Source organism: Emydura macquarii, unplaced genomic scaffold (assembly GCF_026122565.2).
Source record: "Emydura macquarii macquarii isolate MOO-44397 ecotype Brisbane River unplaced genomic scaffold, CSIRO-AGI_Emac_v2 contig_2422, whole genome shotgun sequence".
Lineage (NCBI taxonomy): Eukaryota > Metazoa > Chordata > Testudines > Chelidae > Emydura > Emydura macquarii.
In genome coordinates, this window is record NW_027132559.1 from 14,971,555 (window position 1) to 14,993,738 (window position 22,184).

Sequence of the window (22,184 nt, forward strand, 5' to 3'; positions counted from 1 at the left end):
ATCATCATCACCACCTGATGAGGCATTAGCGGGTCCTCTTACCACGGTCCCATAGGACAACTTTAGAGCACACCAGGAGCTACGCAAGAGGGTAAACACAAATTTGAGTTTGGAGGCAGAGGAGCTGAAGGAGCCCAATGATGCACTCTTTGACATTTTGGGAGCAGCAGCCCCCTCTAGAGTGGCCCTTCCAATCCTTGAGGGAGTTGTTAAACTTGTCAAGGTTTACCATTTCCTCTCTGTCCACTACATCTAAAATGGCTGAGAAAAAAATATTATGTGCCTGCCAAGGAGTTCGAATATCTATCTTCTCACTTGTCCCTGAGGTCACTGGTGACAGCCGCCAATGAAAGAGACAAACTGGGGGACAGTCTAGCTCAACCCCCAAGAAACAAAAATGCAAAGAAGCTTGACTTCTTTGGCAGAAAGATTTATTCGATTGCTAGCCTCCAGCTCCGCATATTGAATCAGCAAGCCCTGCTGGGGAGATATGACAATAATATATGGCATTCCATGGCCAAATTCTCTGACTCCTTGCCCCAGGAGTCTAAACAGGAGTTTGTGGCTATTATGGAGGAGGGCGAATCAGTAGCCCGAGCTTCCCTCCAGGTAGCCTCTGATGCGGTTGACTCAGCAGCTGGAACAATGGCATCAGCTGTCTCTATGCGGAGGCCCTCGTGGCTACAGTCATCTGACCTATCTGCGGAGGTCCAATAGTCCATCCAGGACCTACCCTTCGATAGTGCAGTGCTGTACTCTGACCAAACAGACGCCAGGCTACACAGCCTAAAGAATTCCAGGGCCGCACTCTGCTCCTTAGGCCTGTACACTCCCATCTACTTCTAGGAAGCATTTCAGGCCCCAGCAACCACAGCGGTTCATGGGCTGGGCCAGGCCAGGAACGAGCCTACAAGAAGAAGAAGGGCTATAAACACCATCAAGGTCAACTCCCTGCCAGCGCGTCCCAGTCGGGCTCAAGCCACTGTCCACCAGGCGGCAGGCAGGCCTTTTGAGGGTGTGCTTGGAGGCGGCCTAGCAGACTTAACCCAGGTAAGTCACAAAACAACCTTTCACCCTATCTTCCTGCATGGGTGACTATAATGTCAGACAAGTGGGGTCCGGACAAGCGGACTAGCTAAGCACCATTATAGTGGGGTACACCCTTCATTTTATTTCGATCCCTCCTTCCCACTCACCCACATTCCTGTCCCTCTTGAGCCTTCTCACAAGCAGCTTCTCATCCAGGAGGTGCAAGGTATCCTATGGGTAGGGGCCATAGAGGAAGTTTCTCTACAGCTGAGAGGGAACGGGTTCTACTTCTGTTACTTTCTAATCCCAAAGGCCAGAGGAGGCCTACGGCCCATGTTGGACCTATGTCGCCTCAACAAATATCTCAAGAATCTGAGGTTCTGTATGGTCTCCATCATTCCCTCCCTGGATCCTGGAGACTAGTACACCATCCTCGACATAAAGGATGCATACTTCCATATTTCCATTTTCCATGGCAACAGACGGTTCCTACAGTTCATGGTGGGAGACAACCATTACCGATATACTGCCCTCTCATTTGGCCTATCAGCAGTACCAAGAGTGTTCACAAAGTGTATGGCAGTAGTCATGGCCTACCTCAAATGTTGGAAAATACAAATTTGCCCTTACCTCAACAACTGGCTCATCAAGTTTAATTTTGGAAGCTCAGGTCCAGCACAGTATCACGGTACTATGGGCCACCTGCCAAGAACTGGGTCTGTTGATAAACTAACAGAACTCTGCATTAGTATCAGTGCAAAGGATAGAGTTCATTAGGGCAGTCCTCAACTCCACCTGTGTGAGAGCATTTCTACCACAAGCCAGACTTCAAACAGTGTCAGACTTGATCACCCAGGTCACAGCTCACCACTCATCACAGCGAGAGTTTGCCTCAGACTTCTTGGTCAAATGGCAGCATGTACGTATGTGGTACAATACACAAGACTGCGCCTCAAACCCCTTCAAATGTGGCTAGCGTCAGTTTACTCCCCAATCAGACACAGCCTGGACATGATCATTATGATCCCGCCTTGAGTATTTGCCTCATTGGTGTGGTGGACAAACCCTGACCACGTAGCAAAACGGGTTCCCTTTGTGGTCCCCCACCCGACGCTCTCCTTGGTATTGGATGCCTCAGACCTAGGGTGGGGAGCCCACCTAGGATCCCTCAGGACCTAAGGCCTCTAGTCTGCAGAGGAGCTGACATAACACAAACGTCAGAGAGCTCACGGCAATCTGTCTAGCTTGCGAAGTGTTCCTTCCCCAGATGTTGGGAAAGGTAGTACGGGTATTGAAAGACAATACAGCATCAATGTATTATGTCAACAAGTAAGGAGGATCAAGATCCTCAGCCCTCTGCCACGAGGCACTCCATCTATGGGACATCTGTGTGGAACATGTGATCCACCTCAAAGCCTCACACTTCCCAGAGGTCAAGAACACGTTGACAGACACCTCAGCAGATCCTTCTCTTCTTGCCATGAATGATCTCTGCACCCAGAGGTAGTCAAGGTTCTCTTCCAGAAGTGGGGAACTCCCCAGGTGGACCTATTCACAGCCAAACAGAACAGGAAATGTCACTGTTTCTGTTCCCTGCAAGGACCCGGTGCATTACTTCTGCAGTGGTTGGGAGGCCTGATGTATACCTTTCCACCGATCCGTCTCAACCACAAAGTCCTTATAAAGATCAAGAGGGACAAAGCGTGGATTATAATGATTAGTCAGGCATGGCCCTGTCAACACTGGTTTGACAGTTTGACATGTTGCTGGACTTGGCGGTGGCAGCCCCTTGGACACTCTCTGACCATCTGGACTTGATTTCACAGGCTCACGGTTGGCTGTTACATTGAAATCTCACCTCTTTACATCTGATGGCATGGATGTTGCATCGTTAAGGCTTAAAGAGCAGGCTTGCTCTACTCAGGTTCAGAAAGTTCTGCTTGAAAGCAGAAAACCCTCTACTAGAGCAACTTACCTGTCAAAGTAGAAACACTTCTGCTGAGTGACAGAACGAAACTTCTCTGCGATCCAGATACTCTCCATTCTGGAGAACTTACTCCATTTGAAACATGAAAGCCTAGCGTTATCGTCAATCAGGGTACATCTGGCAGCCCTCTCGCCCTTTCGCCCACATATCCAGGGCAGATCAGTCTTCTCCCAGGAGGTGACAGCCAGATTCCTGAAAGGCTTGAAAAGGCTCTTTCCTCAGGTCAGAGACCCGGTCCTCCCATGGAACTTCAGCCTAGTTTTGTCCAGACTCACTGTGCCTCCCTTTGAGCCCATGGCATCCTGTTTGCTTCTTCACACTTGTCATGGAAAGTTGCCTTTCTGGTGGCAATTACAGTGGAGAGGTGAGTCTCTGAAATCAAGGCTTCAACACTGGAACCCCCCTTACTGTGTTTTACAAAGATAAAGTTTAGCTGTGCCCTCACTCCGCATTTCTACCAAAGGTGGTATCACAGTTTCATGTCAACCAGGACATCTTCCTGCCAGTCTTTTTTCCCAGAGCCTCAAGCTCTAGAGAAGAGAGGCCTGCATCCCTTGGACATCAGGCAAGTGCTGGCTTTCTACATCAAAAGATATAAGCTGTTCCGAAAATCCATGCAGCTCTTCATTACAGTCACCGAGCGAATGAAGGGTTTGCCAGTCTCATCATAGAGGATTTCCTCCTAGATCACCACCTGCATCCAAACTTGTTACGAGCAGGTGAAGATCGTGTCTTCTGCCACTCTGACAGCCCATTCAACAAGAGCACAGGCTTAGTCAGTGGCTTTCTTAGCCCAGGTTCCAGTACAGGACATTTGCAAGGCTGCCACTTGGTCTTCTGTTCACATCTTCACATCCCTTTATGCCATCATGCCACAGGCCCGGGATGATGTAGGCTTTGGCAGAGCGGTATTGCAGTCGACATGTCTGTGAACTCCTGGCCCATCTCCAGAGGTACTGTTGTGAGTCACCTAACATGGAATGGACATGAGCAAGCACTCGAAGAAGAAAAAATGATTACTAACTTTTCATAATTGTTGCTCTTCGAGATGTGTTGCTCATGTCCATTCCATGACACATCCTCCTTCCCCTCTGTTGGAGTTCCCACAAGAAAGAATTGAGGGGGTGGGGGGAAAGCAGTGCCCTTATACCAGCGCACACATGTGTCACTGCAGAGGGCACTAGACCTGGCCCTATGGATACCACTGAGGGAAAAAATCTCTGGTGCCAGTGCATGTGGCACTCTCACACACACCTGACATTGAATGGACATGAGCAACACATCTTGAACAGTAGTTATGGAAGGTTAGTAACTTTTTTTTCAGTATAATCCATCAGGACTGACACCCCAAATGAGGGCAGACCCAATTAAACAAGAACATCTGGTCACCCTAAATATCTTAACTATATTTGGGGATTTTGTTTTCAAACATTTTTTCTTGAACATATTTCATCTAAGATTTTCATTTTTCAGAATCTGAATATGCATGTCTTATGTGCTGGTGTGTTTTGCAAAAAAAAAAAAATATATATATATATATATATATATATATATATATATAAAGCAGATTCATTTAATTTAAAAATACATTACTGCACATGCACATAGACACTGTATGCTAAGACCAGAATAATTCTTTTACAGTAAAATTAGTATTTCCTTTGACAGTTCGTGCCATTCTAGAATTTATTTCCTGATTCTTGTAGTGGTTTCATTGATGTTAGGCTCAAAGGAACCAAGGATTTGATATGTAATCAGTTTTTTCCTAATAAACTATTAAATACATTTTGGGTCCATATCCATTTCACTATTCATTCAAGTTACAATTATAAAGTCAGTCTTAAATATTTTCTAGGTTGCTCTTTTAAGCCTTTTGTTTCTTAAAAGGAGAGGAAATAAAATATATAGGTTAGGATAATTTTTGACAGATTCTTCTAATAGAATAAATAAATGGAATTTAGTATTATTTTCCATTCCACCCATGATTCACAGTGATGTCAACATATTGCAGCACAGATGTGTATATGTAAGATTGCTTTGTAATTTGAGATGACTGCAATATTTAGCCTCAGTAGAATGTTTTAAGTTCAGAGTGGCAACATTTTTATTTTTGCACTCTTTTTGTATTTGACCAAAAGAACAATTAATTAATTGTGGAAAATTTTATGGACTTAATGAAAAAATGATATATTGCATCTACAGCTTAATATTTATATTGACAAACTGTTTTCCTTTTTGTGCAATTGTGTACATAGGTTAATAGGAATGTTTTTGGTTTTAATTTCTGTAGGAATGTAAAAAGAATGTTATAAAAGTTTTCAGTTTAAACTTGATTTTATAAAGGGGAATGAAACTTCTACAAAATTACTGTGATATAGAACTCTAAAACAGGATTTGTCACTTTGGCAGCATTAAATTATGTTCCTTTTGCAGATGTCTCTGTTTATAATATGATAGTATTAAAAACCGGCACATCTGTAAAAGGTATGGTTATTAAACTCTCCATAGCTATATTATACTATTTCCAGCTATTTTTATTCTTTGAAAAAAGGAGTCTGACAATTGGTAGTAATGTATTTTAACTATAGTGGTGCCTCACTAATGCATACTAATGGAGGGAGTCCTGAGCATTACTGATCTTGTCATGAGGAATTCCACCAGTGCCAACTGCCAGTTGTAAGTGCCTTAGCTGCATTTGAGGGATCTCCTGGAAATGGATTGATGCTCCACTATCATACAGGAAGTATGATGTAATAATTTAAGTCCCTCTGACCATCCCAGAATCTTGCTGGGCTTGAGAATAAACTCTAAACTTGAAATTACATGTGAATGCAGTTTACCAAAGTGTGAATTAGTGAGGTTCTGTTGTACTTTACATTGAGATATTAATTATATTCTTTTAGTTCTTTGGTAATGTATTTTATTGCAAATATTTTCAGGATGCTGTTCAGGTGTTGTTAAAGCATTCAGCAGATGTCAATGCCCGTGACAAGAACTGGCAGACGCCCCTACATATAGCAGCTGCAAATAAAGCTGTTAAATGTGCTGAAGCTTTGGTGCCTCTTCTAAGTAATGTAAACGTGTCAGATCGAGCAGGTAGAACAGCATTACACCATGCAGCCTTCAGTGGACATGTTGAGGTATGGATTATTTTCCATATCTTGTTTCCTAGCTCTCTTGCCTTCCTCCAAAGCTCAGATTATTTGTTGTTTGCATATATGTATGTGATCTGTTAATGGTAATATGTGCACTACAGTACATTTACAGTGTTAACATCCCCATAGCAAAGCCTTGAAGAATACTGATCCAATGGTGAGATATGGCCTGCTTACTAGCCTGTAGAATACTTCTATTAGTTTTTCCATTTCCCAGGAACAATCAACATCTTATTTATATCCTGAGTTCTGCTAAGACCCATGAACTTAAATTGTTAATTAATTCATTTCTTGTGATTGAAGCCATGATGTAATAGATCCACTTTCAGCAGTTCGTATGGAAATGAAATGTTTTTAACATGTACATTTGTAGGATGATTAAATGCATAGATATTTAGGGCTGGTCTACAATAGTTTTGTTGACCAAAGTCAGTTTTTTCCGGTAAAACAGTGCTGGTGTACACAGTACAATCACCCCCTCTTCTCCCCCTGCCAACAGAACTGCACAGTTTTTTCTGCAAAATAAAATCATCTTGACAAGAGGCATAGGGTGCTTTTTTTGGGGGGTGGGGGTGGGCAGAGTTTAAGCAACAAAGCATCACTGTAGATACTGCCCTTGCTTATGTCTCTGTAAATGGACACTGGATGTATCCCACATTGCCATAGTGACTGCTCTGCTAAGCAGTTTGAACTTGGCTGCCCTGCAGCCATCCACCCCTCTCTTTTCAAATGCAGTCCTGCCTGCCCTAAACTACAGAGAGGAGTGTAACTCCTGATGTGCTGTGCAGAACCAGGGAGGGAGGTGGGGGCTGTGTCCTCCTTCTCTCTCCTCCTTTCTCCTCCTTTCTCCTCCCTCCCCCCCTGTGGGTGTACTGGTTTCCGCTGAGCTGGGGTGGGGGGACTGGGGACACCAGCCATCTGTGCACCAGCTTCTGCCTCAGGATTGGTTGCTTCCAGCTGCTGCTGTCTGAACTTAGAGACAGCATGCAGACACACTCACTGTCTCCCAACACACACACACACACACACACACACACACACACACACACACACACACACTCTCACTCTCTCTAACACGTACACTGTCTCCCTCCCTCCCACTAGTTCTGTGGGCTTCTTGTGTTTGTGTTCAGCAATGTCAGTTTGGCTGACAGGGCAGTTGAGAAGCGGCTGTCCATCTAGTAGGATGCCTATGGAATGATGGAATTCAGAAACCTTCATCATGTGGTGCTGTGCCTGCCCCATGAGGTATTGCAAACCCTTCCCAAAGCACCCTGCGTGCACTTGCACAGTAGGTTATCTACCCACTGTTTACTGTTTAATAAATTGTATGTATATGGTAGGTACAGGACATATAATATGTCATAGTTAATGAACAGTTGCATATGGTAGGTAATCTGAAATATTTTGGTTGTCACTTGATATGTAATGTAGAGATCCCCATGATCACTAAACATTGCCACCAATATGGGCAGCCAGCGTACTTAAAATATCAGAAGCAATGTAAATGGAATGATGGTTTTAAAGGATTTAAAAACTTGGTTTCATTTCACCCAAGCTTTATTTTTTGCTTTCATTTTTATTATGCCACATTCTATGCATAGTTTTATGTTATGAACAGGGTATTTTACTTATTTTTCTTTCTTCACCCTAGATGGTGAGTTTGTTGTTGTCTAGAGGTGCCAATATTAATGCATTTGACAAGAAAGACAGACGAGCTATACATTGGGGATCATATATGGGTATGTACACTCTTGGAACTGATTCTCTGTGCGCTAGGGAGAAAGTAATTTCATTTTACTGAATTTATATACTTTAATTTCTAGCCAAAAGTGTTTGTTTAATCAAGGTTGCTTAGTAAGTGATTAGGAAGAATGTAGTTATACATCTGGTATAACATTTGTAATAGGATAGAGCAAACGGTCTTCTTTATGAATTTTCTGTGGCAGAAAAAATTACATGCTAATTTATTTTAACAAATGAAAGGAAAACAATTTTTCCCTAAACATTAACATTTTTTAGTTTAATGTGGATTCCTGATTTGAAAACTTCTGTACTAATGCCACATGACTACTAAGAGGAAAGACTGGTGTTAGAGGAAACTGAATAGAGATAAATACAATTCTCCATCACTTATTGGTTATAGAATCACATAAATGTAAGATTGGAAAGGACTTCGAGAAATCATCAGGTCCAGCCCACTGCACTGAGGCAGGACCAGGTAAACCTAGATCATCCCTGACATTTTTAGGTGTTTAAATTTTTGTAGATGTTTAAGAGCAGGTTGGGCAAATACCTTCCCAAAGCACCCAGCATGCACTTGCACAGTAGGTTATCTACCCACTGTTTAATAAATTGTATGTATGTGGTAGGTACAGTACATATATCCCTGGCCACAGATTAACCCCATTACTTCTTGTCCTCCCTTTAGTGGACATGAAGAAAAATTTATCACTGTCCTCTTTAGAAGAGCCCTTAACGTATTTTAAGAATGTTATAAGGTGCCCCCCTCAGTTTTTTTTTCTCGAGACTAAACATGCCCAGTTCTTTTCATGTTTCCTTATGGGTCAGGTTTTCTAATCCTTCCACCATTTTTGTTGCTCTCCTCTGGATTCTCTCTAATATATCCACATCTTTCCTAAAAAGTGGCACCCAGAATTGGATACATTAATCCAGCTGAAGCCTCATCTGTACCAAGTAGAGCAGGAAAGCAGTCTCCTGTGTCTTACGTATGACACTCCTGTTAATACACCCCAGAAGGATATTAGCCTTTTTCGCAACTGCATCATATTGATACATTCAATTTGTGGCACACTATAATTCCCAGATCCTTTTCAGCAGTTCCAATGCCTAGCCAGTTATTCCCCATTTTGCATATGTACATTTCGTTATTTCCTGCCTAAGTGTAGCACTTTGCACTTGTCTTTATTGAATTTCATTTTCTCTGTCAAGGCCATTTTGCATTTTGATCTTGTTCTCCAAGTGCTTGTGTCCCCTCCCTGCTTGGTGTCATCCACAAATTTCAAATCACACTCTCCACTCCATTATTCAAATCATCAATGAAAATATTGAATAGTACTGGACCTACGACTGACCTCTCTGGGAACTCCAATTTGAGAGAACTATTGATAAATAATACTCTTGGAATACAGTCTTTCAACCAGTTGTGTACCAACTTTATAATAATTTCATCTAGGCCACATTTCCCTAGTTTGCATCTGAGAATGTCATGTGGGACTATGTCGAAAGCCTTACTAAAAATATTAAGCTTTCTAATAAAGTATCAGAAGCTGGCTCAAAAAAGAGGTAGCCTTTAAGATAGCTGTATCTTTAACTGGCTCCCTGCTTGGTTTTTTTAAACAGGGATATGAGCCAAGAGTGCAATAATTTGAAGTTTTATTCTACTTTTATTCCAGGAACTCAGCCTCTTTCTCCCAATCATTGTCTTGCCTCTGACAGTGAAGTTGTCCACAATGGGTTGGGTATCATGTCAGAACAGTACAGGCTTCATTTATGTAGAGTTCCTTCCATTAGCCCTTTATGTAGAGCTTTGCTGTTTATATAAGCTCCTTTCTTCAACTTGTCTGTAGTCATGGTTCCCTCAAGCTTCATTCATGAGGTGAGAGGATTAAAAGAAAAGCAGATAATGGCTTTCAGTTCTGATACTCTGAAAGAAGCTTCTTAGCCTTAGCTAAATAACTCCTGTTGTACTTCTAAAATAAGTCAGAGGCAGCTACTGATGCACTTTGCAGTAACAGCCAGTTTTCTTTGGCTTCTGATAGAGTGACCAGTTAGCAAGTGTGAAAAATCAGGATGGGGGTGGGGGAAAATAGGCGCCTATATAAGAAAAAGCCCTGAATATTGGGACTGTCCCTATAAAATCAGGACATCTGGTCACCCTAACTTCTGAGCAGGTGGAACACATGTTTTCCTCAGATATCCTTTCTACCTGTGGCATCTGTGTTCAAAATACTTCTCTACTGACAGCACAAAAAGTTGTCAGTTCTTACAGCTTGGTACCAGCTGTAATTGCTTTCAGTGCTCTTTTCTTTTATCTCTATATGGCTTTATTAGTTCTCGCTGAAGAATTTATGGTAGTGGCCACAGGTCCCAGACAGTAACAGATATGTATTTCCAAGAAGTTGGTGAGAAGTGGGTGTCAATTCAAAATGTACATTGTGATAAACATATTAAGTCAGCATTGATCAACCTGAGTTTAATTATCAGTTGCAGGAAAAAGTTAATTGATGCCATCCCATAGGCTTGACTATTCAGTGGTGCAGCTTGACTTTCAAAAATAATAGTTTATGCAACCAAGGAGAGAAGAATTAAAATTAAAAAAATTGATATTATGTGGTCTGCAAGCACAGGAATTTTTCATCAGCTGAGATGTAAAACCATGATCCATTTGTAATCATTAGAGATCCCATAGCACTCTAGAATAGTAGTTTTGCATTAGTGTGCAGATCAAATTTTATTTTGGGTAGTTTACATTTTGTCTATCTATATAATTCTCTACTCCAAGTTATTCATAAACATTTCTGCAGTGTGTGTGGTTTAGAACTGGGTTGGTGCCTGTAGCAGGGCATCAGTGAGCCTGCCCTGTTTCTGCTTTTTTCTCTTCCACAAAACCAGTCAGAGACCCTTGATTCCGTTACCACTGATGCAGGTTTATTTACAAGTTGTGCTCCCACCACCATGTCTCATATACAGCTTGCCTTCTTAGCAGTTAGATCCAGGAGGGAAGAGCCACTGCTCCTCTTCAGCTCCCCTCCTCCCTCTGTTTTCTTCCCTTCAGCCCTTTATATAGCCCCTGACTAATTGGGTTGGCAGCTGCCTCAAATTGTCCAATAACGTGCTGGTTTTCTCCAGCTAGCTCCAATTTACCTCCCTAAATGGGAGCTGGCATGACAGGGATTGGACTCAGCAATCCTTGCCTGACACAGTAACTTGATGATTAGTGGGTTATTATTGATGGGTAATATGAATTATGCCATAGACGCTTCAAACATTTTAACTCTTTGGTCTTTATACATACCAATTTTTATGATAGAAGGATAATAGCATAGCTCGAGATAATTTGCTTCCCTTTCAGTCTTAGTACTTACTGCATATGTACCAAAAGAGATTGCTGCTTGGACAAATGTCCATCATGTGTACCAGTAGGACAGACACGTAACGTGTTCGATTAGGTGTTTGTTTTTGCCTTAGATCAAGCTTGTTCTGATTTAAATATAGAAAAGATTATATTGAAGTATTAACCTTAGGAACTACTCCTATTCAAAAACAAGCAGTGTAATAAGCTCCTAGAGAAGTTGGAGAGGAAGAGCAAACCTGTACTTATTCATTTTTACTGAGAAGTGCAGAACATATTTGCCTATGTTAAATCTCAAAAAAGGAAGAGATCAAACCATATATACTTGTCTCCTCAGGCTTAATCAGAAATCTGAAAGCCTGGAGACACTAATTGGATCTGACCTCAAGCAGAAAGTCGCACAAACCATAAAAGTATAACGTCGTTTTTAATGGTCATTATGTATTTGAGTAGACAGTCACTTCTCACTTACATGGCACCATAAAAATGCATGATTTTTTATAAAAGAGAGAGACCAATTGTTGTTTTAAACCGATTTAAAACTCACCAGTTTAGCATTCTTTCTCATCTGTGATTCAAAAAGGCTTTCATTTAAAGGATTAGTGTATTACATACACATTTTAAAAAACCACTGTAGGAGTTATAGAGTAAACAGAGCCTCTGACTGCTTCTGCAGAAAGGAAGTAGAGGAGGGAAAATCTGGCTTGTGGTGGTAGGAGAGGAGAAAGTTAGGTGATCATGCTGCTGTCACTAGGGAAAGGAACTGATTTTTGGCAGTGTTCCAAGACTGACTGCTAATCTATCACAGGCTCTACTCCTTTGCCTGCCAATCATGGCTATGAAAGCAAGTGACCACTCCTTCTATCATTCTCAATTCCATTCTCATTGTGCCTCAGTTCTGTTGTTCATCCCAGTGAATCTAGAATTGTGGTGTCAACCTGCCATCTCCCTAGTCTACACAAGGCTTAAGAAACTAGACTGAAAAGTGTTTAATATTTTGGGGTGTTTTTTGTTGTGAAATCAAGGTAGCTTCCTTGAGTTAGTTAACACCATTTGAAGCATCTGTGTTATGTGCTAACATCTCTAAAATCATATTTGCTGATCAAAGTCTAACATGATTTTAAAGATATTAAACTGCATCTATGTTAGGTGCTTAGTAATGTTTTAAATGTGGTTAAAAATATGATACACTCCTCCATTTGCTATTCTAGATAAGGCCCTAGAGGAGTAGAATTTCCCCTTTGTGTCTGTTACTGCAGAAGCATTGTCAGCCTAGCCCTGTGCTAAGGTACTGTTTTCTCTCTTTGTTGCTCCTATCTATGGAGTGTTTTGTCAGAACAGTATTCCCAAATCCTGACTTGAAACAGAAAGTGGAGACAGGAGCTGAAAACAGGGAAAATACAATTTTCAAATCATTTGTGCAAATTATTAATAATAGTAATAGTAATCGGGGTGAGCTCAGGGTATGTATGTTTCTATTTAAATATAAAGAAGGCAAAAATGGAATATGTCAAATAAATGTAACTCCTAAATTTGTATGAGTGGATAGAGGAAGAGTTGTTAAATAACTTTATAAAGCACTGGCAGTGTGCTTGGTGCTGAGGTCTGTAAAGTCTTCTGTAGTTTACAAAGTAGAAAATGCATATTTGAAAAACACACTTAAATAGATGCAATGATAGATCAGAATGATTACAAAAGTGATTTAATCATAGATAATCTGGATTGCTTCTTCTAGAAGTTGCTTCATTTATACAAATAAGAATATTAATGATCCACTTTGCAGAAATCTATGTTTGAAGCCTATTGTAAATTAGTCTTACATCCATGAAATCAGGCGGTTGGAGCCATCCAGTACTAGTGTAAAATATTCCAGGGGGGTAGCTGTGTTAGTCTGTATACAACATCTGACGAAGTGATTTGCAGCTCACGAAAGCTTATGTCCGCGGAAAGTTGTTAGTCCTTAAGATACTACAGGACTCTCGTGGGTTTTTGGTGTGTGTGTGTGTGTGTGTGTGTGTGTGAGTGTAAGTGTAAAATATGTACATCATGCTGGGAAATCCATACTCAAAGTGCCAAAGAGTAAAACAGAACAAGAATAGACTTTCTTCTGAAGGGAGGAGGTTTATGACAGCTAGAAAGTTGCTGACACTTGCCAGTGAGTTAAGCAGTGTTAATACCATTACTCATTGTTTAAAGCCATGCTGAGGTCAGACTTCAATTATTGATAATCACTTTAGCCAAGGGGTTGATGTATGGTTATTGATCCAACGTTCTTTGAGATTAACTCATTTTTAAGTCCCGATTTACTCTGTCTGCAAAAGTAGTCTGAGGGAATGAAATTCAGTATTTGAGATGGCGGAGCTATGAATGGACAAGCATTATCAGGGGTTGTAATGAGGACACACACTTTCTGGTGTGTGCCCACCCAGCTGGAAAAACAAATGCTTTCTGTTGTTCAGCTAAGCTACATTCTATCTACCAATTTTAGTACATGCTACTTTTATAGACTCGTAATAGGAGACTTTCTCACTGGAGCAGATCACTTGTCTAATTTCTTTTTTTAATAGATTTGGGGACAAAAGTGGAGAGGGAGGGATAAAATTAACTTAAATTTTTTTTAAAATAAGTGTGTGTGTATATAAATAAATAAGTGCACATATACACTGGACCTGATTCTCACTTACACTAAAGCTACTTTACACAACCCTTTTTATGCAAAGGGATCTTAAAGTGGGTCAAAAATATATTCCCAAAGCACGCTAAAGAGGCCTTAGTGTAAAAAGAACTTGGGCCCATGGGTGTATATATTTATTTTGGCACTTAGTCCAGAAGTTTCCCTTTGCCTGGTCTCTCAAGGAAGTGCAGAGTCAGTAGCTCTTACATTCTAAGAAATTGACCACATAAAATCATACATTTAAAAAGACTATTGAAATTCTCTAGTTACCCCACTATAAATAACACCTGTGATATGGTGTACATTATTTACCTTTCTTCCTATTTCTCAGCTTGCTTCACTGCAGTCCATTCAAAATACTGCAGATAAAATTGACTTTTATCTATCAGTTTATTTATGAGGTTCTCATTGTATCTGAGTGTCTTCCATTCCTGCCACTTGGAGTGTGTGGTCCTCTGTTTGACTATCTTGAATACTGTTTGTCTTTTAAATGCAGTTCATTCCCACTCTCCCACCCCACCTTCACCATAAAGGCTTTGTGCAGTGACTCTAACTTGAATCTGTTTGTTTTTCACTCTTGAGTCTTTCACTCTGACCAAGCCTCCCTTGTTGTTCGTGGGTCCCAAAATTAGCATCTCTTCATTTGAATCTCTCCTCCTTTCATGTCTCCTTCCAGCAATAATCGATCAAAGCAATGACATTACATTTTTTTAAAAAGATATTGGTACCCCTGTGTGATGAAGAACATAAGAACAGCCATACTGGGTCAGACTCATGGTCCATCTAGCCCGGTATCCTGTCAGTGGTTGATGCCAGATGCTTCAGAGAGAATAAACAGAACAGGGCAATTTATCAAGTGATCTATCCCTGTCATCCAGTTCCAGCTTCTGCCAATTTAGGGACACTCTGAGCATGGAGTAGCATCCCTGACCATCTTGTCTAACAGCCATTGATGGACCTATCCTCCATAAACTTATCTAATTCTTTTTTGAACACAGTTATACTTTTGTCCTTCACAACATACCCTGGCAATGAGTTCTGCAGGTTCACTGTGTATTGTGTGAAGAACTGCTTCCTTATGTTTGTTTTAAACCTGCTGCCTATTAATGTAATTGAGTGACCCCAGTTCTGAACATAAGAACAACGGCCATACTGGGTCAGACCCATGGTCAATCTAACCTAGTATCCTGTCTTCTGACAATGGCCAATGCAGGTGTTTCAGAGGGAATGAATAGAACAGGTAATCCTCAAGTGATCCATCTCGTCTTGTGTTATATGAAGCGGTACATAATGCTGCCTTTATTCACTTTCTCCACACCATTCATGATTTTATAGACCTCTATCATATCTCTGCTTAGTTATCTCTTTTCTAAGATGAACATTCCCAGTACTTTTAATCTCTTGCATATGGAAGCTGTTCCATACTGCTGATCATCCTGATAATTTTTGTTGCTCTTCTTTGTACTTTTCCCAATTCTAATGTATCTTTGTTTTGAGATGGGGCAACCAGAACTGCATGCAGTGTTCAAGGTGTGGGCATACCATGGATTCACATAATGGCATTATGATATTTTCTGTCTCTTTCTTAATGGTTCCTAACATTCTGTTAGCTTAGCTTGTTTGACTGCTGCTTGAAGTTGAGCAGATGTCATGGATAGTTCTTTGAAAACAAATCCAAGATCTTTCTTGAGTGTTAACAGCTAATTTAGATCTCCTCATTTTGTATGTATAGTTGGGATTGTTTTCCAATGTGCATTAATTTGCATATATCAGCATTGAATGTAATCTTCAGTTTTGTCGCCCAGTCACTCAGTTTTGTGAGATCCTTTTCTAATTCTTTGCAGTCAGCATTGGACTTAACTGTCTGGAGTAAGTTTGTATCATCTGCAACTTTGACACTTACTCTTTACCCTTGTTTCTAGATAATTTATGAAAAATGTTGAACAGCAATGGTCCCAGTACAGATCCTTGGGAAACTCCTCTATTTACTTCTCTCCACTGTGAAAACTGACCATTTATTCCTACCCTTTGTTTCCCATCTTTTAACAGTTATTGATCCATGAGAGGATCTTCTCTCTTATCCCAGGATTGCTTACTTTGCTTAAGAGTCTTTGGTGAGGGACCTTGTTAAAGGCTTTCTTCAAGTCTATATGCATACTATCAACTGGATCACCCTTGTCCACTTTCTTATTGACTCAAAGAACTCTAATAGATTGGTAAGACGTGATTTCCCTGTACAAAAGCTGTGTTGACTCTTCCGCAACATATCATGTTCACCTATGTCTGATAATTCTGTTCTTTACTATAGTTTCAATCAGGTTGCTTGGTACTGATGTTAGGCTTACCAGCCTGAAATTGCCAGGATTGCTTCTGGAGCCTTTTCTTATTTAAAAAACAAAAAAACAAAAACAAAAATTGGCACTATCCTGCAGTCATTTGGTACAGAGGCTGATTTAAATGATAGGTTGCATGCCAGAGTTAGCAGTTCTACAGTTTCATTTTTGAGTTCTTTCAGAACTCTTGGGTAAATACCATCCGTTCCTAGTGACTTATTACTGTTAAATTTATCAATTTGTTCCACAAACTTCCTTTCTTGATGCCTCAATCTAGGACAGTTCCTCAGATATATCATCCTAAAAGAATGGCTCAGGTGGGAATCTCCATCATATCCTCTGCAGTGAAGAGCGATGCAGAGAGTTAATTTCACGTCTTCACAATGGCCTTGTCTCACTTGCGTGCTCTCTTAGCATCTCGATTGTCTAGTGGCCCCACTGTTTGTCAAGCTTCCTGCCACTGATACACTAAAAATATTTTTTTGCTGTTAGTTTTTGTGTCTTTTGGTAGTTTGTTCTTCAAATTCTTTTTGACCTGCCTAATTATACTTTTACACTTGTCAGAGTTTATGCTCCTTTCTGTTTTTCTCACTAGGATTTTTACTTCCAGTTTTTAAAGGATGTCTTTTTGTCTCTAACTGCCTTTTTATTCTGTTGTTTAGCCATGGTGACATTTATTTTGTTCTCTTACCTCCCCTCACTCCCTCTTTTGGGATGTACAGATAGTTTGAGCCTTATGGTGTATTTAAAGCTTTCCATGCAGCTTGCAGGCATGTCTCTCCTTTGACTGTTCCTTTTAATTTCCATTTAACTAGCTTCCTTATTTTTATGTAGCTCCATTTTTTAAGTTAAATGCTACTGTGGTGGGTTTCTTTGGTATTTCCTCTCCTACATTTAATTACATTTAATTTAATAACTTTAATTACAGTATGGGTTGCTATTACCGAGTGGTTCAACTATATTCACCTTCTGAAGCAGATCCTGTGTGCCACTTAGAACTAAATCAAGAATTGGACCTTCATCTGGTCAATCAGTGTATGTCTGACCTATATTCTTTGTCTAAATTAGATTATAAACTTCTTGGGTGAAAGATTCTCAGTCTGTGAGTTGTACAACATAAAACATACTGCTGACACTTGATGTTTATTGAAACTGCTTTGTCTCTGTACTGCTATGTAAAATAGTCAGTCTATATTAAGACGTGCATATACAATGAATATTAATCAATGGAAAAGCAATCTCCCAGTATGATAGTGGACTGCCAGGTTTACTGTAGTTAAGATTGAAACCAGCTTTCTGCTTAAAGGCAGACTAACCCCAGACTAGTGATTATTCGGTTATTAGATATACTAAGCCAGTAACAAAAGTAAACTTCTGTCTCACCACACTGGTTAACAAGAAATCCAAAATGCAGTCTCCTTAGGCATCCAGTCCTTATCTCACTACCCAGACACTAGACTTTGATGTGTGGTTATTGAAAACCAATTTCATCACACAAAGGGGTCTTCGGTTTACAAAGATCAGCCACATACCCAGGCCAATATATAACTCACTTCTTACTCAGTAATCACGTTACTGCCAATCCTTTAGATTTTAGTTGCTAAAGGTTTATTTATAAGAGAAAAGAAAAGAGTTATAAAATGGTTAATAGGTCATATACATACAATCATTGTAAAGTTCTTATATCAGGTTTGTAGCAGTGATGGAATAAACTGCTGGCTTGTAAAATCTCTGGTAACTTCCAAAAGATTGGAAGGTCCTCAGTCCCTTGATTTAAAATGGTCCTTTTAGTGTAAATCCATAGTCCAGAGATCACAGCACGAAAGAGGCAACATGGAAATGGTTCAAGGGTTTTATACCCTTGGCCATATGCTTGGAATTTTACTGTCCCAAAACAAAACTCTCAGCACAGTTTGTGGAAAATTACAGGTGCAAGATAGAGTCCAGGGTCACATGAGCATGTCACATGTCCTTACATGGCTTGCTGACTCTCAGCAGCAACCACTACCCATATTCTGGTTAACGCGTCCACAGGAATGGCTTACTGGGTGGGATGAGTGTTCTTCTGTGACCCATTGTGAGTTAATTGCCTTTAATGGGCCCTCAAGCTTTATTAGTCCATTCACAATGGCTGGCTTGACTGGATTTAAATTATGTTGTGGGTGTTACCCCAGGAGCACACACATCTGAAATACAGGTGTATGTTCAATATTCATAACTTCAGATACAGTGATACATGGATTGAAACAGGATAATCATCTTTAGCGAATCATAACTTTTCCATTGTCACCTTACATTATATACTTTATATAATATTGTTGCAATTATAAAAAGGTGGTGGTAACAATGATACAGATGGTCATATTTCAATCATTCAGCATCACAGTAGTGTCTTTCTCCATTCTGCTAACTTTGTCATTACCTTCTGTGCAGTATATGCTCTGTTCTTCTCAGTAATGAGTTTGTTTATTGGCAATACATACCTGCTGATTTTCATAAAAAGAGAGCATTGGTTTATCCCTATAGTAGAAAATCCTTTCTTTTCTCCAATTCACTTTTAGAGCGCAGCTTTCTTCACATGGTTTCAGTCCTTCTTCCCTTGGAGATCAGGTGGTAACTTCAATGCTTTTTGGTGTCTTAATGTTTGAAACATACATGGGTGAAGTGCCTTCCCACTTCTTTGTTCCCTTTGGGAGTTTGGAAATATTCTTAAAGTTTGGGGTAAAATTTTCAAAAGCATTTACTAGTGTAGACCAAGCCTAAGACTTATGTTGGTATAAGTATGTCACTCGGGTATGGAAAATCCACACCTATAAGTGATGCAGTTATAGCGACCTAACTCCCAGTGTAGACAACGCTATGTCGATTGGAGGGCTTCTCTCGCCAACATAGCTACTACCTCTCAAATAAGTGGATTACCTACGCTGACAAGAGAAGCCTCTTCAGTGAAGATGCTACCTACACTTACGGAAGTGCTACAGCGGCTCAAATGTATCAGTGCACTGTGCTGTTGCAGCCTTTTAAACATAGACAAGCCTTTATTTTCAAAAATGACATAGGGAATTAGGAGCCTAAGTCCCATTGAATTTCAGTGAGACTTAGGCTCCTGAATTCTTAAGTCGCTTTTGAAAATGGAGCTTGGTTTTCTAAATCACTTTGGATAAAGTTTTCAAAAATAATGTATCTGTAAAGGAAAATAATATTCACTTTTTTATATTTAAAAGTCTAGAAATGTTTTCTTAAAAAAGAGTTTATACCTTGGAAACTTCAGGAATGAAGTCTCTTCATGAGTAGTGCATGAGGCCTTAAGAAATTAAGTGGGAATTTTCTCAGTCTTTGGTTGAAGAAGCAAGTTCTGAGCTTTTCTTTCAAATGTTTGACAGAAATTACGTATTAGCTTAAATCAGCTAAACTGTTTTAAATAGTTTACTAAAAATCCCTTCCCCTCTGTTGGATTTCAATGCCTTATGTCAGCCTATTAGTTCTCAAGTCCCCAAAAAACCCTTCAGAAAAAAACAGAAGACAAGATCTGATACTTTTTACCTAAAACAAAAATCAAGGGTAGAGATTTTTTGGAATAGGAGGAAATACTTGGCGAAAACATTTGACTGCCTTTATACATCATAAGGAAATGAGGGACGGGAAGGAAAGAATGTGGTTCCCTGCTTCTTTTAAATGAGGCAAGTCTGTAGTGGATTTTTCACCTTTTAAAAGTTGATCAAGTGCAGCTAATGATAAATTTATATTATTTCTGTCTGAGTCAGAGCACAATTAATAAATCAAGTTGTCTTAATATATTTTTTTCTTTTATTTGCCCAGGTCACATTGAAGTTGTGAAATTACTCGTGACCCATGGAGCTGAAGTGACATGCAAAGACAAGAAATCATATACACCCCTACATGCTGCAGCATCTAGTGGAATGATCAGTGTAGTCAAATATCTTCTAGATCTTGGAGTTGATGTAAGTAAACATGAAGCCAAAGGAAAACGACATAAGAAAAATCTAAATTGTTGACTACTATTAGTGATCAGGAATATTCATGGCATAGAGAATACTTCTTTCTTTATGATCAAGAATAATAGTAGTAAGAGTACTTCACAGGGTCTTCACTCATTTATTTATTACATTAGAATGGCTATACTGGCTCAGACCAATGGTCCATCTAGCCCACTATTCGACAGTGGCCAGTGCCAGGTGCTTCAGAGGGAATGAATAGAACAGGTAATCATCAACTGATCCATCCCATTGGATCATCAACTTATGTAATCATCAACTGATCCATCCCTCTGGCAAATAGCGATCCCTGTCTATCCTAGCTATTAGCCATTGATGTACCTATCCTCCATGAATTTACCTAGTTCTTTTTTGAACCCTGTTATAGTCTTGGCCTTCACAACATCTTCTGGCAAGGAGTTCAACAGGTGGATTGTTTATTGTGTGAAGAAATACTTCCTTTTGTTTGTTTTAAACCTGCTGCCTATTATTGGTTGCAGAACTTCACTTCCTGGACTTAAGATTCTTCTATAGATTTTCACTCAAAGGAAAACTTGTCCTTAAATGATTTCATCATCTTCCAGGAGGGAAGGAATGATCCTATGTTTAAGGCACTCGACTGGGACTCAGGAGATTGGTGTTCTGTTGCTAGCTCTGGCATACACTTCCTCTGTGACCTTGAGGAAGTCATTTAATCTCTTGCTTCAGTTTCCTATCTGTAAAGAGGGGATAAAACTTCCTTGCCTCACAGGAGTTTTGGTAGTAAAACATTAATGATTGTAAAGTGCTCTGATACTACACTGCTGAGGGTCATATAAGTATCTAGATATAACAATATATTAACAAAAAATATTGTCGGTAGTTTTAGATCACTTTAATACGTTTCTTTTTATGAATTTTAAACCTATTGGAGTTTCACCTTTTGAGTCATCTTGCAAGAAGTGGCCATTGCTTCTGAAGTTGTAGTTTGAAAAGTAGGATATTTCTTTGTATAATATAACATAGAACTCAATTCGCACATTAATGCAGTACTAGTCTCTCTAATCTTAGGAACTAAGACAAGTATTTCCAAACCTGGGTGCCTAAAATTGGGCACCTAAATCCATAATTGGGCATCTTAATATGTGGTCTGATTTTCAGAAGTATTTGGCACCCAAGATGACTATTAAATTCAGTAGGCCTTGCGAGTATTCAGTACCATGGAACATCAGACCACTTATTTAGATACATTTATTTATATACGCTTTAGCTTTAAGTGTTTAATGTTCATTTTGGGAGAGTAATTCTGTTATTTAAATACTCAGCCATCCTCTAGGAGGAGGAGGTGTCCATTAAAAGGGATCTGCAAAGGCAATTCACAAAAGATAAAAGAACATTCCTCGCCTGCAACTGGAGTTGTCAGAGCATATTGCCTCTGCAGATCAACACTCACCCACTTTCCTTCCTTGTTTTTCTAGTTTATTTTTATGCATTTGGAACTCACAATAGGGAATTGAGGGAGGTGGAGTCACATAGTCCCTTTTGGCACTTGTCTTTCTGTCAGTAATGTGATAACTTTTGAACACTGTGTTCACTTAAATCCAAAATTTCGCTGAGTGTTTTAGGTATCAATGAACAACTCCTCTTGATTTTGGTGAAAATTGGAAAAAATAAGAGGAAAATGGGGGCACATGGAGCCTTTTGCATCCGTCTAGCACACCTGGCAGCTTCAGCCCCTCTGTAATAGTCTATAGATCAAAGAATCGATTGATGGTATTAACACCTTCCAGCATAATGTGTGGAATAGAAGCGTTCATATAGCCCTGACATGGGAGATGAATTGGGTAACTATGGGCATACCAAGCCCTTGGTGGGATTGGGAGAGAATGGATAATCCTATACTGGAGGGAATGTGCGGGGGACACAGAATCCCTGAC

At 39.9% G+C, this 22,184-nt stretch overlaps 1 protein-coding gene across 3 annotated transcripts in view; it reads left to right on the forward strand.

Annotated features, from left to right (window-relative positions):
• ANKRD28 (ankyrin repeat domain 28) overlaps positions 1-22,184 on the forward strand; it is a 220,584-nt gene that overhangs the window by 134,115 nt on the left and 64,285 nt on the right. For all 3 annotated transcript variants that reach the window (XM_067561969.1, XM_067561968.1, XM_067561967.1), the window contains 3 exons: positions 5,956-6,156; positions 7,826-7,913; positions 20,093-20,235. In XM_067561969.1, coding sequence (XP_067418070.1) covers positions 5,956-6,156; positions 7,826-7,913; positions 20,093-20,235 — 432 coding nt within the window. The remainder of the gene's footprint in view (positions 1-5,955; positions 6,157-7,825; positions 7,914-20,092; positions 20,236-22,184) is intronic.